Source organism: Halyomorpha halys, unplaced genomic scaffold (assembly GCF_000696795.3).
Source record: "Halyomorpha halys isolate HHAL.00 unplaced genomic scaffold, Hhal_1.1 Scaffold1218.1, whole genome shotgun sequence".
NCBI classification, from domain to species: Eukaryota; Metazoa; Arthropoda; class Insecta; order Hemiptera; family Pentatomidae; genus Halyomorpha; species Halyomorpha halys.
The window spans coordinates 512,230-532,729 of record NW_027106975.1 but is presented as its reverse complement, the minus strand read 5'-3'; the positions used below and the strand labels follow the sequence as shown (position 1 = coordinate 532,729).

General features: G+C 31.7%; 2 protein-coding genes across 3 annotated transcripts in view; both read right to left on the bottom strand.

Annotated features, from left to right (window-relative positions):
* Window positions 1-8,334, bottom strand: part of LOC106688850 (monocarboxylate transporter 12) — a 31,604-nt gene extending 23,270 nt beyond the window's left edge. For both annotated transcript variants that reach the window (XM_014433523.2, XM_014433522.2), the window contains exons 1-3: window positions 8,110-8,334; window positions 4,808-4,900; window positions 2,389-2,515 (exon numbers count right to left, since the gene is read on the bottom strand). In XM_014433523.2, coding sequence (XP_014289009.1) covers window positions 2,389-2,515; window positions 4,808-4,894 — 214 coding nt within the window. In that variant the 5' untranslated portion in view covers window positions 4,895-4,900; window positions 8,110-8,334. The remainder of the gene's footprint in view (window positions 1-2,388; window positions 2,516-4,807; window positions 4,901-8,109) is intronic.
* A 519-nt stretch (window positions 8,335-8,853) lies between these two features.
* LOC106688847 (monocarboxylate transporter 12) overlaps window positions 8,854-20,500 on the bottom strand; it is a 14,655-nt gene continuing 3,008 nt past the window's right edge. The window contains exons 5-13 of the mRNA XM_067045294.1: window positions 18,580-18,723; window positions 17,944-18,079; window positions 17,688-17,811; window positions 15,701-15,785; window positions 13,898-14,043; window positions 13,629-13,772; window positions 13,285-13,531; window positions 11,471-11,662; window positions 8,854-10,624 (exon numbers count right to left, since the gene is read on the bottom strand). Of these exons, the coding sequence (XP_066901395.1) occupies window positions 10,440-10,624; window positions 11,471-11,662; window positions 13,285-13,531; window positions 13,629-13,772; window positions 13,898-14,043; window positions 15,701-15,785; window positions 17,688-17,811; window positions 17,944-18,079; window positions 18,580-18,723 (1,403 nt within the window). The 3' untranslated portion in view covers window positions 8,854-10,439. The remainder of the gene's footprint in view (window positions 10,625-11,470; window positions 11,663-13,284; window positions 13,532-13,628; window positions 13,773-13,897; window positions 14,044-15,700; window positions 15,786-17,687; window positions 17,812-17,943; window positions 18,080-18,579; window positions 18,724-20,500) is intronic.

Genomic DNA, 20,500 nt, shown 5'->3' with positions numbered 1-20,500 from the left:
TAAGAACTTTATCATACTCTGTGTAGGTTTTTTATATTAAAATATATATCAAATAACTCTATTAGGGCTCATATTTTAGTAAATTTACTCTTCTTTAAATGACATTCTCTTAGGTTTTCTTGTGTTGTTCCTACTTTTTAAAATATAGAGCTCCCAATGAAAAATTAGTTTTTTTATCGCTTTGAAACAGCCGCCCACTACCTATACTTGGCAGATAGTTTTTATTAAAGTAATCAAAAATTGGGGTGAGATAACTGTCTTTTTTCTCCTCTTGGGCTCTTGTACTATAATACATTAAGAGTTATTGGCTATGTACAATTTTGAAAAACCTGGTATATTAGGCTTACGCAACCTCAGGGAGTAGTTAACTTTTTACTATCGTCATTTGCAAATAGTTTTAGATTATAATTCACTAAGAAATCAGTTTACTAGTTATTCTAGGTTAACGTGAAATTTTACAGGTCAATAATCGCTTTAAACTAAAATAACAGTAAAGCATTTTATCAACAAGTTTTCAACGCACGACCAAAATAATTGTGTGAGAAAATGACCATTATTGGTTGCTTATTAAGTTTTAATTAATTTTTTTTCTCAATTAACTGAAGTTTTTCACAGATTAATAAAAACTCTTTAAAATTTTTATCCTTGAATATTTTCTCTTGATTTTCCAAGAATAATCAGTGTATCCTTGAGAACATTATGTAACTTTTGATCAGCTTATCGTAATGAATACATAATTTATTTTTAGTTTCCTTTGTAGTTATTCATTTGCATTTCTATTTATGTATATTCAGCGTTCAGTTCAGATTATTTAATTTAAGGAGAGTTTAAATAAGATGATTATTATTTCAATTAAAGTTAATTAATTATATAGATTTCGAACTTGAAATACTTATTAAACTTTTATTTTTTATAGTACATTATAATCTTGACATAGTTTCTGAAGTTTCTTAGATAAGAAATAATTGTTTGACTGAAAAAAAATTGTTTTTTAATAGAGTTTTCAAAGAGGGTAAGAAAAATAGGGAAGAATTTGGTAGTTGAGCGTCTTTGCCATACTCATGTCGCTGTCAAATGAATAAAGTTATTTGTCTTTTCATTTAATTTGTTGAGATTTTATTTAAATGATGTTCTGCCCCTATAATGCCTAATCTCCTACGAGACACTAGGAAACAAGGATCGAGCAAGATCTCATACATTTTCTATATTTCTTGAGTAAGTATGACTTGATGATATTTACTTGAAACTATAAAAAATGAGGTAAAACTACATTTAATGTCTAAAACATCATTAGAACAACATTATATACAAAAGAACTGTCAATTAGGCGTGTTAAGGGGAACATTTTTCTAATTTGTCTTATATCTAAAGTGTTAGTCACAAAGCATCACATATTCAATTCTTAATACATGGTACTGTTCTATGCTTTCCGCTGATATTACCATAGAGCAACATAATTTTGGTGTTTTTTATAGTAATAGTCAATAAAATGTCATTTAAACTTACTATTTATTATGCATATGCTATCAGAAACTAATAGCTGTATCTCTATAAATATATACAATATCTTAGCCTTAAAAATAAACTTTTGTATTCGTTTACAGGCTCCTTATACACTAAATGTTCAATTTATATCAAGATTTACCTTTCTTTCTAATTAGCATCCACCAATCATCATTATTTAAATAAACATGAGTCCCTCACTACACCATATCAACCTAAAGCCCGCTAACGATTACACGATCAATATTATTTAGTCGATATTAATGTACATGGAATATAAATAGGGACACGTGTAAATATAATTAATACAATATACCTCTCAGTCAATGTAGTAAGGAAATTCGATATTGACCGTGTAAAAAACCAAGCGAGCAATCTATACTCACTAGTGTAGTAGTGGCAAGTTTGCAAGTGCATCCACATTTCAACATTTTAAGCTCAAATTGTTTGAAAACACTCACAAGATATTACTGAGTAACTTGAGACATTGAACTTCAAAATTGGTTGTAGGATCAGCTCAAAGCAGACCCCAAAGAAACAGATGGACAGATTTTACAGTTTTTTTATTTAGGTCAAATGTTTACAAAAGAATCACGACATCTCAGTGAATAATCTTAGTCATCAAACTTGAAAATCTGTTTAACTGTTTGGTTAAAATTTGTTAAAAACCTACAAATGAGTTGCTTATATGAAATCTCTGAACACATTACCCTGCATTTGGCTACCCGTAGTTGCATAAAATAGTGACGAATGGATTATTATGATGGTGTACTTATTTGTATGAATATGTTTTTTTTTCTCTTGTATGCTAATGAAACAAAGTTTCCACTTCGATCAATAGTCTACAGACAATTATCAATTATTCATTGGCAATATGCTGAGTACCTGAAATGCTGATAATAATACACAGTGTAGATACGACAAGAGATGCTCCCGTTGTCTCGACTCCAAGCTGCTTGAAGAGATCTCCGAAGAGTAATCCAAATGATGGCTCAATGGCTCTAGTCGAAAACTATAAGAAAAAAAAATAGTAAAACAATTTCGAACGATCGGCAAACATATACATGAATTCTGATAAATATCGTGAATATTTGATGAATCCCATAGCAATCTGCAAATCACAGATTAATAAGAAACATAAATCAAGATGTTTGCTGTTAAGAGCAAATTCTTCGAGCCATTACTTTTCTTTTTTTTTTTATTAGTATATATTATAAAAGTAATGCAAGAAAGGTGAAACACCATTATTAATAGTCTAAACAATACGCTGTTTAATGAACATTATATATGCAAAATCGAATCTTCTACTGACACATAAAATTTAGTGTGAACCCTATTTGAAAAAAATAATACATAACAGAAAGAATTGTATTATTATATTATCCATTATATAATATAATAAACCAACAATAATAACTGCTTATTAACCTAAAAGTCAACTAATTATCGGTCATTACTCTGTGTGTTTCTGCCACAATTAACCTGTTAGCGGATTGTCCTACCCCGTTCCTCTTCAGTTAAAGTTGGTAAAATAAATTACCAACCGTGATATGGAACCAAACGCATACGCGTGAAACTAGAGTTAGACTTATATTAGCTGCAAAATTACTGTTGATTTTGATAAAACTTCTCTTGGGAACCCTTTCATATTGCACATATATGCATCATATTTAATATTAGGAAAAGAACTTATAAAATATTTTATTTGCGCATAAATCAAAAAGTATACTTTTTATGGTCATTCCTATAAAATTAATGGAAAGATAATTGAATTATAAACAATCAGAATCATGCAAATTGGATCAGTTTTTACAAACTTAGCAAGAACATTGTACTAATATTTATTTATTCGAATATATTGAAAATCATACATTCAGATAATCAATATAGCTTATATGGTGCTGCACGATACTTGAGAAATGGATGAGATAAAATAAATTTATTATTATTGATATTTTTTTATAACGATAATTGTTAAACATCTCTAAAAGTCGTTGTTACTTCCATTCTTGGTATCTAGAGTGATAAAAGTTTATCCGAAGAGTTTTTGTTCTCTTTTGATCAAATATATAATATATCCCCACAGATTTTCCTGTACCTAATCAACTCAACCAGTTAATCCCAACTCATTGTCTTTGTAATACTTTCTGAACCCTCTCACGCTGCTTTTGCCTTTCTCTTCATCTGTTTAACATCTTTCAGCTTTTATAAAAAATTGTCTCTCCTCTGTGAGAATCATTACATCTAATCCATTTTCTTCCTATGAACACGCAAATGTTTTATTGACGATCTTATACCCCCTCACTCTCCCTGGCCATCCACCACCGCAGTTCATATATATATTTTCCAACTACGTCTATGTTCATTCATTATAATCTATCTGTAACTATTAAACATTAAGTAACTTAGCTAAGCTATTGCTTCTTAAATGAAGTAAATTCAGATATTTTTTTTAATAATTTATTTATTGTTATTTACAACTTTATACATATATACAACTGTATACATCAAGTAAATTTGCTTTAAGTGCTATAATGACATGATACAAACATGTGGAGTATCTATCCATAGATATAACTCCAAAAATATTTCTAGAGGAGAAGATCTCGAAGCCATCTTTTTTTCAGACACCTAGGAGGATTATTAGGTAATTAAGGAGAAGTCAGGTTAAAAACGAGTTGGTATAGGTGGTTGGGAAGTTTATTATAGAAAGATTGGTATCTGATTCTGGCCAAATCGGTAACATATGGGACAATGAGGTCCTGATGGATGATTTGATTTGTGACAAAGTAAAGAGCATTGAGGATTTATGAAGGATCTTGGACAGTAAGGATTGTATTCGGGAGGAATTTGATGGTTTAGTGGAGCCCCATTGCTCAACTCCGTTTATCCAGATAGACCTTATAATAGTCATGTAGATCTGTCTTTTGTACTGGATTGGAACTTTAGACCGTTTGTCTAGTAAATGTTGTAATAGTCGGAATCGACGAGCAGTTTCCTGTCTTTTTTCAGTCTATTTCGATGTTAAACTGGCGATTTATTTTATTATAAGAGCAAAACTAAGTCATTACTGTCGTTGAATTCATAATTTCGTAAATTATTCAAAAATGATTTTGAGCTATCTACACTGTTTTCTCCTTGTTAAATATACCATCGTGCCTTCCATCCTGAAATATATCATAATCTGTTATAACTCATTAAAAAAAATATATCGAGTTGCCCTGTTTCTCTTGTGATATCAAGCCAGTATTAGCTCCTAGTTATGATAATAGTGAATTTGAATGAGCTTCGATATATTACTCACATATATCAAACTTGATCCCAATACGATAAGCCATCCCCATCCTCCATCGGGAGGTGCTATCTTTAAGTGGTCTCTTGTTATCTTCATATTTACCTGAAACAAATATTGAATCATTGATTTCAAATAACGCAAAGTGCGGTAACATGAGTAGAAGATAAAAATATTCCTCACTACGAAAGCGGTATTGTACATCGGGTGCAGTCGAAAATAATATATATAACAATATAGACGGGGATGCGATCAAAAGGAACAAAACATAAACATAAACTATTTATTTGCCAACGTTTCGCCCCCGAATAGAGAATTTCCCTCAATAGCGAAAGTTCTTTGATATATTTTGTATCAAAGTTAATATTACAGGCTTCCTTTACAGATATAACATTTACGAATGGCAGAATGCTAGGGTGAATAATGTTTAATTTACAAAAGTCGTAGACTCATCTTATCATCATAATATAATTAGACTAGAATAACTCCGAGTCCTTGTGTAAAGTCAGTTATCGTCACGGAGTTTGTTTTATCAATATGAATAGTACTTAAGTACGTGTTTCAGTGGAGGCTGTTCCAGTTGTGCACATAAGCACGTGTGCGCATAACCTATCACCATTAAAGAAAATTTCAATTACTTTATAAATAGCAAAAAGAAATAAAAAATATTTATTTTTAGATTGGGGAAATCAAAGAGAAACCAAAAGGCCTCTTCCATACGTTACATTGCTTGTGTATTGCATCCCTTGAGATGTGCAAAAAGGTGAAGAGGGGGGGCGAGTGCGTGTCAGAGGGGGTATTGTTTCCTAAAAGCTTCTCGTGCTATAATTGCTTTCTTGGAAGCAAGTATAACTTTTTAGCTTTATGGATCGACAATTTCAGAGCTTTAAAAAATTCTTTAACCAGATAGTTGCTAAATAAATAAAATATATATAAAATAGAAGATCAGTCACACGAAATTGAGCCAAATACTGAATGATTACCAAAAAAAGTAATCCTTGGACGCCAGTTTACTACAGTGTAATGTGACTAGAGACTATATTATTTTATCATTATGTTATTTTATTTATTTATTTTTCATACAGATAGTTTGATTATGTTCATTTTGTTTATTCTTCTGTTTGTATATATTTTAAGAGAGTTTTTTTTGGTTTTTTTTTTATTCATTTATTTTATTTTATTTTAGTATGTATGAGATTATTCATCACTATTACGTATTGCCCACAACTGTGTGGCAGATTTTAATATCTATCAATAAATAAAAAGTAGTAGTATTGTAAATTGACTACAGTGTAACAGCAGTTACTTTGCTTTTATGGAAATATTGGTTTGTTTTTTTTACAAATAGGTACAATAGAACGGTGTACAATATGTAGGATTTGGCTCGGGACTGCACTATGAGGTTTGGCTCACAATTCATATTAGGTTACTAAAAAGATGCATCAATGTACAAAAATGACTATGTAAAACATTGCACAACTAAGTGATTTTTTACTATCAGATAGTAATAAAAAAAAAAATCAGGAAAAAAATCAAGTATAGGAGTTCGAATCGGAAAAAGCCGAGTCCGAACGCATTCAGATGTATACGGCTCTTTCATCTCTTGTATTTTGAGCAGGAACAAAGGTAATGTTCATTATTATTATTTCGAAATAATACCCTAATATACTTACCGTATCAGATTTTTCTATTTTAATAATATTAATGATTTCCATTCGAGTCAAGTGAGTGAACTTCTGAATCTGAACGGTTAAATGTTGTGAAGCTTGAGAACATTTTCGATAAGTCCGTTTTTAATGTCTAGTTCATAGCCGAATTATATTATGACAGGTGAAGATACTTAAATATATTTCCAAAGAATTCATGATTTCGGATAATGTTTTTCGAAAAATAATTTATTAATTGGCAATTGAAGTTTGTCCAATTGTAATTTCTTAAAGGATTTAGTTGGTGATTTCTTCAATTAGTTAGATGAACTTTCGTTCATATTTGAACGATTTTAATAAAGAACAATCTTCAATTTTTTGATTTGGATGAGTAAATATTTAATAGTTTTCTAAAAGGTCTTTAGAAAATATGCCAAGCTTATCAATTGAACCTAGTTTGAATTTACCACTTATGGGGTTTCCGGATTACCTCGTTGGTTATTCTTTGAAATTTTTCAGCATTTATTTATTTTTTCTATTAAATTGATTTGTTAGTTTGAAGTGTATTGTAATTGATGTGTTTGTACACTATCGAAGTAAACGACCTGGCAAAATCGTCGACTGGTTCATCAGTATGTAATGGAGTAGACGCGAATAATACAAGGAGCAAAACATTTTGAAGTAGGTCAACATCCTTGCAATTTCATTGCTTATACCAACCGGATATCTAAAGAGCGCGTCGACAGCTCAGTTTACCTCAATAGTTGGTCATTTGTAATTTTAATTTGATTAATGTATAAATAGGTACCTTTAAATTATATAACTTTATTGTAATGTTTTTAAATTTCATTTATATGAGAAATTTCCGTTTTTATAAAAAAGTATACAATGCTGACAGTTCAAACATTAGCTAAAAAAACATCTGGGGATTTCGGCAGTTAATATTTTGATTATTATCGATTTTTCAAGGAGTTTTGATTTAAAGGAATTTTTTACATTTTTAAAGGTATAATTAGGATGATGAAACTATGATCCATGTGCTTTATGTGTATGTTGATCATTGTAATTTCTAGTTAGGAAGGTGTTAGAGGTGTATGCTAAGTTGTGATTTTGTTTAAAATGCCGTGGATTACTTTTGTTTTCGTTTAAGTGATAAATAATAAAGGGGCATTTATTGTAAATTGATTCGTATTTTATCTATGAAATTCGGTTTGATAAAAGAGAAAGTAAATAAATATGATGATTTTTTTTATTGATCTGAACATAATGTGAGTTAATGTTTCCCAGTTTAATTGTCTACTTTTAGTCAAATACTCCAAATTTCCTAACTCTTGTATTTCTGAAGATCTGAAATAACACAATTGATATCTAAATATTTTAAAGAAGTACGTTCTGCAAAATTGTTCAATAAACGTTTTATTAAAATTAAATAGTGCACAATTATATTAGCTGATCAACATTTCTAGCAGGTCCAGATAATTTTTATTTTTTTATATAAATAAAATTGCATGATTATTATGATACTCTATGATATTATTTAATTTATTGATAAAATTGTTCATATTTATATAGCAATGGGCTAGTTCGTTTGGATTTTCAGCAAATCATGTAAATTTTGTCATAATCAACTCTTAAAATTTCGTTATTGTTTTGAAATTGAATACTCACTGTTCTTTCTTGCTATTGGGAGCAAGATCTGAACACTGCTGATGATTTCTTCTAAAGGTCATCTACAGAAAAAAACTAAAGGTTCTCTGAAGAATCTCCTTGTCAACTGGACACTGCCGCGACAAATATGTGACAAACGATTATTCTCTTCAGTTTCGCTTTCCTGGGTGAGGGTACCAGTTACGTAAGCCCTCCACAAATTGCATTGTTTAGAAAGAAGGTTTATTTTCAATAATAAAAATATAGCAATAATAAAGTGTTTGTTAATAATAAAAGTAATGACTGTTAAGTTCGACAGGTACTAAGTAAGAACAAGCATAAATTGGCTCAACAGGTGCTACATAGGGGAGTAAGCATCTGTGGAAAAATATGAGCTCTAATAGAGCTTTTTGTATTCAATAGCTCTCGAAATATAGTAATTCAATGACCAAAATTTTCTCAAATAACGAAATATCAAAATTTTTTGAATATATTTCGGCGAATATTATGGACACTTCTACGAAAATATTTATTATAAAATACTAATACTTCTTGCCATTTATTAAGATTCCAGACAATTGCTCATCGACATTTGTACATCTAATACTTCCTGATATACAGTTGCAAATAACAAAAAATCAACATTTTGTGAGCTACTACTTCTAAAAATATTTATTTTGAGCACACTATATTATTATGTTTGTGAGAAGGATGAATAAGCACAGGTGTGAATAAAATAATGATAACATTTAAAAATTAATTTTATTAAAAACAAATTAATAAAATAAGGATAAGACTAATCAAGTCACGGATCAACCGCCTTAATTAAATAAATAACTTAAAAAGTGTTAACTTGTTACATAAATTACTAATACTGTACATAAAATATTTTGGTTTAAAAAAACATTCAAGAGACTTTAAAAGTTTAAGTTTGTGTTTCCAATATAGTTTAAATTATTGTATTTAAAATGATTCTCCGTATTTAATGTGAGTCAACGTTTCTCTGTGTTGGATCAATTAGCTGAATAATAGATAAAAGTGTTATTAACAAATTGTTATTAGAATACAATATTTCAGAATTATACACATTTTGTGTTAAAACATACTGAGGAGTTATTTTTAATAGCAAGTACTAGCAATATAAAACTCACAGTTACATGTTAATTCTTAGAAAAAACTAACAAGTAACTGTTGTACACAACATTTATGAAAACAAAATAACTCTAACTCATATAATAAACCATTTTGTACACATATACTTGAATTTACACTTTGACGATGATATATCTTGTACATACAGCAAGCTGTAATTGATAGTTTAGTTACAATAATAAAATTCTGCAATTAAGCAAAACATAAGCCATGTTTGTTGTAACTATGCTTATTAAAATAAAGTTCAGTTAGTCATTTGTATCTCCTGCCCATTGCTCATTGAATACAAACTAGAAGGGTAGCGTTGTTTGAATAAATTGAGTTAAAGGTACTCTTGAGTAAATTTTACTCATACATGTTTCTCTCTTATGGTCAAGATTCTCCATAACAAAGTCTTGAAAACCGATTTTAAACTTTATACTTACCATTTTAACAAGTAAGTACAAATAGGATCTAATGATGAAGGTAGAGGATAGGGATGCGTACAACATAAATGGTTCTTTATGATAACTTTAAGAAAAAATAAAGAAATTTGGATAAGTTTCATCAAACTTCTTTTACTAGATTTTTTTAGTTTGTAATTAAAATTGTCTGATAGGTTATGAATTCTTCTACGTCTTCAGAAAAGATCCTAGTTAGTGCCATTTACGTCAGATGAATCTTCAAGATCCTTAAAACTGTCTACATCCTCATCACATGACATGTCTCCTGCTTCCATTTTACGAATCATCTCTAGCACTTTATTATCTATCGATATACTTCTTTTTTCCCATTTCTTCCATTCATCCTGATTTTTTTTTTGAGAAAGGTAATGTTAAAATAAATCGCCAAAAATTATACAAAGAAATAAATTATAAAATTCAAACATGAGTAAGAATTAATCCAGGTAAAATATATACAATCCAGTAAAGCTATCTGTTCAAACATTTCTTTTTTTTTTTTTAATATAATAAATTACTTTAGTTAAAAAACGAACTAAAAGTCTATTAGGCAGAATCTCATAGCAAAATAATCTTTGGAGGTATAGCCAGGAGAATGAGGTTGTTTGGCGAAAGTTCTTAAAGAGAGAGGAGAAATCTTTGTATCACAGGAGTTAAAATTCCCATGGTACCCCTCTAAGATTAAAAAAAATCAATGTATTATTTACAATTATTAGCAGAAACTTCAAAGTTATGAAAATTGTTACGACATTTAGCTCTTTACACTTTTTTCACTATAATTTTATCATCAGTCTCGTTTTCCAAAGTATCGACGGTTGTTTTCCTATTATTTTTAAATTTTAAGATGATTATTTCTACAATCCAGGTAATCAACACTGAAGCCGTTAGTACTGAGTTGGAATGAATGAACAAAGTGTAGCTATCAGTAATGTCTCTGATATATCCTGAAAAAAAAAAAATAAAAACCGTTATTAACAATATATGCTTTTTAAACTTATAATTTATTTATAAATTATTAGCATAAAATTTAAGTAAGGTACGTTGGAGAAAGAACAGACCAACATTTCTAAAAGTTTGCCTGGTCAGTTTATTCTTTGTCATTTAATCATTTATACCAATTTAATCCTTTGCTCATAAACCTATCATACTATTCCTCTCAAGTGAAAAAAACTTGAAAATAATAATTAATGTAGACGCAAATACTCACTTCCTCCAAAGAAATGGGTTAAGACCGTAAATGACTTTTATTCTTCTTGTGTTTAGATTAAACGGTTCCTTGGACAAGAGTATGTAACCTATTCCCCCTGAAATCTTAGCACAGCAATAATATTTTAAACTTGTTAAAATTTCACCGAGTTCTGTGTTTTTTTTCGGTGAAATCAAGAGAGTATATATATGTCGAGGTGTTGTTGTTGGTTAATTTGGTGGGTTGTGGCTGAACCTCATGCTCCTTCTCGTCCCTCTCGTTACATATATACCTTTCAGACGTCAAGGAATCTTTCTGTCGGTATATATCGGTTCTACCCGATTCCGTTCACTACTTTTACTTATTCATGCCTATCATTTTTCCCTTCCAACAACAACATTTGAACAGTTCGCCTGGCATGGCCCGAATTTGGTGGAAAGTCGAAGTCATGTGTAAAAATAACCTAGTATCAATTCCCTTTCTAATACGTCCTAAGTCTTGTTCTCACAATACTTCATGCCTCCTCAACTGGTTGTCAGATTTGGTAGCTGTGAATTAAATATTGAAAACATAAAAATAAATAACGTAAATTTTTAATACTCACCAGTCAGAGGTCCTAAGGCTGCAATAAAAAATCCTCTACAAAAAAAAGACAAGCCAAGAACTGAAGGAAAATTATTCCCAGTTGAATATTCTGTTAAAACAATTGGAAATGATGTAAGAGCAATTCCACGGAAGAAACCAATAATCATTAATGTAGCAATGATAGGTCCAATAGTCTTCAGTAAAGTTAAACCTTTAAGAACAAAAGAATATAATATTTTTTCTAACCTCAAGAAATACATTCCCTGTAAAAAAAGTCTATAAAACATTATATATTTTTTATTTTGAGTTAGTAGCCGATTTTGTGATGTAAGAAGCTGTTGATATCAATTTCCCACCTAATTACATTATAATTAAACGGTCGCCAGTGAAATAGTTGAATTATGGAAGACCCTTTTGTTCGTCTTGAATGACTCCCGGTCTTACTAAATATTTTTCGGCCATTAGAATTGGCAATTATCATTGTAACACTAAGATTCTCCTTCTTCACCATCCTGATATATATCTTACCTTATAATAACGATTCAAATAATTCATTATCACGCAAATGAAACATAGGATGAAGAGAGAAGATAATTGATGTACAGAGCAAAAAAGACGTAAAAACATACTGAAGGTGGAATTAAAGCAGTAAACGTATGATATAAATAAAACATATTTACAGATTTATGTCTGTATAAATATTTTTAATTTTTTAAGTTATATTATATTGAAAGTATAGCTATTGGTTGGATTCATGCAGCACTTATCATACAGTTTGGGTGTATATATGGAATATCTACTTTATTTCTTCGTGAACTGGATGGTAAAGAAATGATGGAATAAGTGAGACTTAAAAGTGGGAAAAGTCCTTGAGTGACAGAAGGATATAGGTATGGGATTCTATGCGGTAGAAGTTCTTGTAAGGAAGGATCCAACACTGCAGTGCTGTAGGCCGTTTTAAATAAGCTCTAAACGAGGAACGGTTACAGCGAGAATGAACAGAGGATTTGAATTTAAGGAGATCTGAGATGTATGATGGGCAGTGGAATTCGATAACCTAGTAAAGAAAGATCACAAGGAGTAATTTCTACGGTAGGAAGACTACTAAAGCTTCTTCAACTCTCCATAAAAACGGAAGACGGAGGCTTTCGTAAAAATCCCTGAATATGAAGCAAACTAGGAAATTTATAAATCTTTTTAGAAAACCTCCAAAACCCCATTTACATATATACTCAAATACTGTACAGCAGTAATTAAATTAGAGAAATATTAAGGAAGTAACTAAACGAGTTTCAAATGGAAATAGTTGGCGAAGATGATTTAGTTGATTGAAGATGGTTTCAAGTTTTTGACGGTTTAACGAAAGTTTATGGGGTTGTGATTTAGGAACAGGAGGAACTATATTAAGGAGGCGGCTGGAACCTATTACATTAGCCATTGTTTTCTCAGTATTTAACTTCAGCTTCTTAGCTACTGCCCAGTGGTTTCTATGGTTCAAGCTTCTTGGAGTTTTCTTATGGTAATAGGACAGAAAGTGGGAAGGGCATGTATATTTGGAAATCATCTGCGTAATTAAGGTATTCAGAGTAACTGATGTGTAAGTTAACGTCATTAATATATACAGCAAAGAGGATAGGAGACATCTCGAGCTGAAAGATAAACCCTGAGGAACACCACTAAAGAGAGAACTGTCTTGGAAGGAGGTTAGGCTGGAGTGACTTTACATATCGGTCATAGAGGATTTGAAACAGTGCGTAGCACTGCTGGAAATAGGATGAAAATTATACATTAACAAATGAATTTTAAACTAATCATTTCCTACAAAATACTTACATGATCGGCCTAAGGCTACAATACAACACCCAAATATAAACGTGACTCTCCTAGAAACTGTTAACCTATCCATAATTGGAGGTATTAGTATTCGAGCAGATATGTCTGACACAGCCATCGATGATAATGCAGATGCGATTTCAGAATGTGTGAAGCCAATATCTGATAAGAAGAAAGGCAAAATTAATTTGAAATTCATTTCATTCACAACGAGTATCGACATCCCAAAAATGATATTCAAGTACACCTTTAAAAAAAAAAAATCAAAACACAATTTTAGCACAATTAACATTATAGAAATATATTTTCAAGTACATTATTTCAATCAATACTAGAAAACTCACGCCATCTTTTAGGAGATTGAGATCAAGAAATTGATATAATGTTGACAGTCGACTTTTTGATTTGTTTTTCATATGAATTTCTTCCTCATGAGAACTAACTCCAATTTTTTCTAATTCTTTGTCAGGTTCTTTCACAGTGATTCGCTGTCAAAATATGTCTTAAGTCAATACTCCAAAAATTAAAGGAAATTAGGACAATCAGAGAATTAGTGTCACTTCGTTTACTTCTTAATTTATTATGATTTTATCAAAGTTGATTAAATACCGACTTGTATTGGAAATGTATTCCCTGCATCATCTAAGAGAGAAGCGCTGGAAGTTAGGTATTCATTTATAGATACAGCTTTTGATGGAATATTAAACAAATTGTCTCTGCTCTCTAAATCTGGACAGCTCACGTTACGTCTCACTTCATCTGAAAAAGTTATAATTGTGAATAATAAATTTATTTCACATAGCTAAAATGTTTGTCTTATAAGTTTATAGGCGATCAAGTAAATTTATTTTATAAGCACTCGAAAAGAAGTTATAATTGGAACGTCTCTAAGATTCCCTCATATTCCACAATTTCTTGGATACTGTAACTAACTACTAACTGACATATTGTTAAAATTTTCTGGCACTATATTTATAACTCATTAAAAAGAGGATTACATTTTGAACATTTCCCTCGCTTATTAATAATTAAATGTTAACTACGATTTTTTATTAATTTCGAGATATTTTTATGAACGAGATATGTAAAACCCATTGAACATGCAGAGTCCTGAAGGGAAAGTATCTGAAACCTTTGAAGACAAAACAGGTCTGAGAGGAGCTCACCAATGCTGAGCCCTAGAAAAAGTGATTAGAAGAACAGCAAACGAAAATGGTGGGGTACACGTCTGAATGAAACATCAAGTATTGATGTGCGCAGACGACGTTGCGATCCAAGGAACTAATGTCGTAAGATGACATGGAAAGATTCACAAAGACTAGTAAGAGAAACAGAAAAAATCAGCTTGCAAGTAAATGATGAAAAAACTAAGTATATGATTGTTAGCCGAAAAATCCAACCTAACGGCATGGTCTGCATGGATGGTAAATCGTTTCAAATACCTCGGCTCCACAATAACATCAATAAATAATTAACGGACTGAAATAGACCAGCGTATAACAAGCGTGAACAGAGCCTTCCTTTCTCTGTCAAGAATAGAGAAATCCCGAAAAATCACTAAATGTCTAAAGCTAGTTAGGTGAGAATTAGCTAGTCTATAATGCCATGATAAAACTAGCTTTGATAGACCTGGGCTCTAACAGGTACCCTAGAAGGCAGAATCGAGAGATGTTTACGGAAAGTTCTCTGTACAATTACAGGAGCGATCTGGGATGAGAGCCTTAACACATAGAGGAGGAGAACTAACAGCGAACTGCTTCCAGAGACTGGTCAGTCAATATCTCATGATATGAAGGCAAAGAGGTTAAGATGATGCCACGTATCCCGGGCTCGAAGCAATACTCCAGGACCCCTCTACACAACAATTAATGGCTGCATAGAGACCACGTGGGAGCCAAACACTAGATGGATAGACAGAATCGACGAAGATGCAAAGATCTACATGCAGCAAACTGGAAAGCAGTAGCCCAAGATAGATTTGGAAAATATTGGTTTGGTCAGTCAAAGATGTATAAGATTTGTAGAGCTGACCAAAAAAAAAAAAAAAACACCATATGAAAATAGTGTGTTTACTATTTATAATTTATAGAACTACATATATACTATTATAACAGCGTAAATAGAAATTTTTCGTTGCCTAATTTCAAGTGTCCAGCTCTATTACAGATTTATCAAAATATTATCACTAAAACCCTTTGGAATCGTTCAAAAATTGATTTAATTTACTTCAAGATAAAATAATTTCAAAGACATCACAGAAACAACTCCCTATATTCTCAATGTTTTAATTTTTTTATCTTGATCGATTACGCAAACGTTCACTGTTAAAATACTAAGTAAAAAGAAAAACTCCTAGAATGTATCGAATTCTCTTTAATAAAGTTCATTGGTTTGATAAATCGTTTTTAAGCCTTACTTGGGTTTCTTGTCGGCGCTGAATTATCCTTTTTCTCAACTTCATCAGTCGGTAAAAGGCTGTGAGCTTCTCCTTCTTCTGTTTTCTAGTGAGAAACATAATTGTTTTAAAAAATGAAATTATTGCAATTAAAAAATTATGTCTCAATTAATTAAAATTTCATTGCATATAAATAAATCTATATCTAATAAAAAAATATATATTATAATGTACATTGAGTCTACGTTACAAACAAACTTTCTCAGTCTCTTTGTTTTATTTTTATCTTTTTCTTCTTAGTATTGTTTTACTTTTCAGTCCTATAAACAGGCACATTATGTGCCACACGGATTCATATTTTGTATAACCCCATCCTGGCCATTTCTGACATACGGGGGATATTACCCTACAGGTTATCATCCTATTCTAACAATGAACAAATTTGGTATCGTGGCTGTCGGTTGTTCTTTTGACAAATCCCAGCATAATTAATCAATACTTTAATCTGATTTTGATACAATTTCAACAAATTTAGCTGGTCTCATATTAGGATGTTGAAGAAGGTTGGAGGTTAGCGTTGCCATGGTCTACTAGGTATTTTTCTTTATACGTAGTTTCAAACAGTATACTCTTTGAGAAATTAAGTTTATTAAAAAATAAGAATAATGAAATTTTATTTTAAAGCCTTGTCCGCCGACTGGAGGAGTTCAAGTTCCCCGTTGCTCTTTACCCACTTCTCACTCCGGCCCCCACTTCCTGCGGTGTCCCTCAAGGCTCTGTGATGGAACCTCTACTGTTCGTCGTTTTTACGGCACCAGTAGTCGCCCTTAAGCATCCAGAGGCAGTAGTAGCAGCCTATGCAGACGATAATGGGATCTACGCCTCCAGCATGAGTCCAAAGGTAGCCCTCCAACATGCCGAAAATGCTTCTGCTACCATCGTAACTCCACTGAAGAGGGACGGCATCAGGGTGAACTCTGCGAAGACAGATGCCTTAGTCATCTCCTTTCAGAAGGGCAAGAAAGGCAAACTCCCCCAGCGGTTCATAGTGGACGGCGAAAGCCGAAGGATCTCGAACACCATCCTCTACCTCGGCGTGACACTTGACAGGCATCTTACCTTCTTCAATCACGTCGGGGAGAGACTCAAACTGGCCCGGTCGAAATCCAACAGGTTCTACCACCTGCTCACTTCACAGCAGATCTCACTTTGGCTCAAGGTGAAGATTTATAAAGCAATCATCCGCCTGACTCTGGTCTATAGTGCCCCGTTCCTGCGACACCTCTTCAAGAGCACATCGAAAAAGCTGAAGAGTTTCCAGAATTCCCTCCTTCGGCGAATAGTCCGAGGAACTCCACTCCAAAGAGCCAGGAACAATGCTATCCATGATGAGCTCCAGCTCCCCTCTGTGCCGGAGTTCATAGACCGTAGGCACATCAAGTTTTTGATGGGCTGAAGGCATGTGCTAACCCGCTGTTCAGAGAGGTCGGCACTCCACCAAGATCCGGAGGTGGCAAAGCACTGTCTCCTTGTCGACGTCCTCGCCGAGGGAAGTGCTTCGGACTCCCCGAATATATATATATATATTCTATATATTATATATATATAATTTAATAAAGTTCAGAAAAAAAAAATTTAAAGCCTTGAAATATTGTTATTGATGTTTGATATTTAAAATAATAAAAAATGTATTTACCTTGAGTTTTACCAGGTTTATTGCCTTTTTTTTTCAAGTTTATTTAAAATGTGATAAATCCAATTGGTTTAAAATTTTATAATTTATAAATTTATTTTTAAAAACCTCTTGAGCTATGGACATTTTTTTGTTACTAGAATACATTTTTTATTTATATTTATCTCTTATTACATCTCTATACCTCATTTTTTGTTTAAATTTAAGTAAATATTAAAAAAAAAAAGAGCTTAATTTATTTATTGAATGATATTACAAGATAAAACTAAAATTTCCGATATGAATCTAGAAGCTAGATATTATATGAAAACTTACTACTATTATTGCTTTCTTGTGCCAAGAAACTGGTTGAAATAAGCAAGCTCCAACCGTAGCATGAAGAGATAGTGCTCCTACTATAAGAAGCGCGGAACGAAAACCGTATTCATCCAAAGAGAATCTGAAAATTTAAAGAATACATTTATAGTAAGCTATATATTTAATGTGCATGGTATTTTCAATATTACTTTATTTATTCAAACAATGTGGTTTTGTCAGCGACAGTTTCATTACATTTGAATGTTGTGTTTACCTGACTATCTGAGGCACCAACATAAAGCCTACAGCAGCACCAGTCATTGAAAGACCAACTGCTTGCCCTTTCTTTTTCGAAAAGTATTCATTGATAACTATAAAGGTACAAGAAGTAACAAGGCCGAATCCAATACCTAGAACAATTTGGAAGGTCGATTTATATAATTATGGTACTCTTTTTGTTATACTAATGTTTAATAAAAAACCTATGCAATATGGTTGTGGATTGAAATTAACTTTTAAATAATCTTTCTCAAAACATCCATTATTTTGAAACTAACAAATAGGTTACGGTGGTTTGGACAAGTAAAAAGTATGTTGGCAACAATTAAAAAAAAAAATAAATAACGCATAATAGGAGAGTCGATGGAAGAAGATCCAAAGGAAGGCAAGGAAACACTTGGGATGGTGCCGCCAAGGAAGCATTCAACAAATGAAGAATGAACCGGAGTAGGAATAGCTGGTACAAGATGGAAGATTGTGGATCCGGCTGTAAATACAAGCTCAGTAAATACGCTGCTCTACGGTAGAAGAGGAGCGATTAGGAAGAAGCAATGTGTATGCAAGAATTATAAGATTTATAATAAACACACACTTAATATAAATTAACCATACATATTTTGATTAAAAATACCTCCAAGTACTCCAAACGTAATTAGGATGTGTAGCATACTGTTTGCTGGAACTGTCAACAGGATGCCAGCTGTGGTTATCAATCCTCCAGAGATAGCTACTTTCCTGTAGGTAAACTTTTTTATGAGGGGTCCGATAATTAGCCCTGAAATGTAAATTAATTAAATTTTAATGATGTATTACATTTATTGCCATATAATATGATAAAAATAATTAAATCCTATTTACATCAATAAAAAAACTATAAATTAGCATACTAATATTCAAAAATAATTAAACTATAATTAACTACAATAATCAAATTATGATGCATATAGAAAAATAATTACACAAATAAAATAATCTACATAAACATCATTGGGCATGAATTCTGAAAAGAAAAAATCTTTCTTGAGATGAGGTTTCTAGTCTCTCGGAGACAGCTCCTACTACATACTTCTTATATTAGCATGGCAGAGAGAAGTAGGGGCAAGCCGCGTTTCCCCCCTATATTTTTGGGACCCAAGAAAAAAATAAAGAAAATAAGCCCTGAAATGGAAATGAATTCAATTTTAATAATATTTTATTTTAATTTTATTATCTAGTATAAAATTCAATTTTAATCTTATTATCTTTACCAGGTAGATCAGTTTAAGTACTTAGATTCTACAGTAACTAGAAAAAATGATAGAATTGATGAGGAAATAAAAGCTAGGTTGAAGGCGGGAAATACTTGTTACTTTTCAATTTTGAAACTGCTTAGCTCGAGCCTTCTATGGAAAAACTTAAAAATTAGGATTTACAAAACTATTATCCTTCCCACTGTTCTTTATGGATGTGAGACGTGGCCTGTTACACTAAGGGATGAACAACGTTTAAGGGTTTTCGAAAATAAAGTATTGCGAAAAATATTCGGACCGAAAAAAGATGAACTAACGGGAGAATTTAGAAGATTACACAACGCTGAATTAAGGGACCTGCACCCAGTAAATATAATTCATGTTATAGCATTGCGGCGTATAAGATGGGCATGTAAGGTTGTAGGGCTTAGTAACGAGCGGATCTCTAAAATATTAATAAACACTGAAACAACGGGTAAACGTCCGAGATATAGACCGAAACGCAAATGGGAGGATTGAGCTAAAACTGATTTATTGGAATTGGGTTTGGAGGGGTATCACTGGAAGGATGTATGCAGAGAGCGTTTGGTAGTATCGGCATCGAACCTTCGGGTTCGTTAAGCTTTCATTATTATTATTATTATTATTATTACTATTATATCTCGATTTCAAGACCTTATTTAAAAGGTGGATAAAATTCTTAAGATTTACTCTATAATTAATCAACATCATCTTGGACACTGCTTTTTATCCTATTATATAAACAGTTTTGTTTTTATTATTTGTCTAACATATATTGTTATATATTTGATGCTGTTCTAAATAGTAAATATGGTCGACAACTTATTGGGCCAAATTGGGAACACTCTGATTTTTTTATTGCAATAATGGTTATTTCTCTATATTTTATTTTGAATGAGAAATCATACTTAGGAAATTAAATATCAGGGTTAATGACTCATCTAATAGAAATCTACAGGATTGGAATTGCAAAACGAACTCATATTATTACAGGAAATATAATTTTAAAACAATTTTTAGGTTTTTCTCCAATATTTGCTGGCATTTACGTCGATTTATTTCTTTTAGGCGTCATGTATGAAACAAGTGTCCTTGTTAATGAAACAGGGACTGAACATCACTGAACACGAATTCATCTTTGGATTATAAATAAAGTACCACATTCCATTGGAAATTATAGGAAGAACTGGAAAAGGCTAGAAAATCACATCCCTCTATTATGGAAACCTAATAAAAATGTCATAAATTGTTGAAGTAATGAGGGATAAACTTGTATAGTCGGATTCTTTATGCGTATGTATG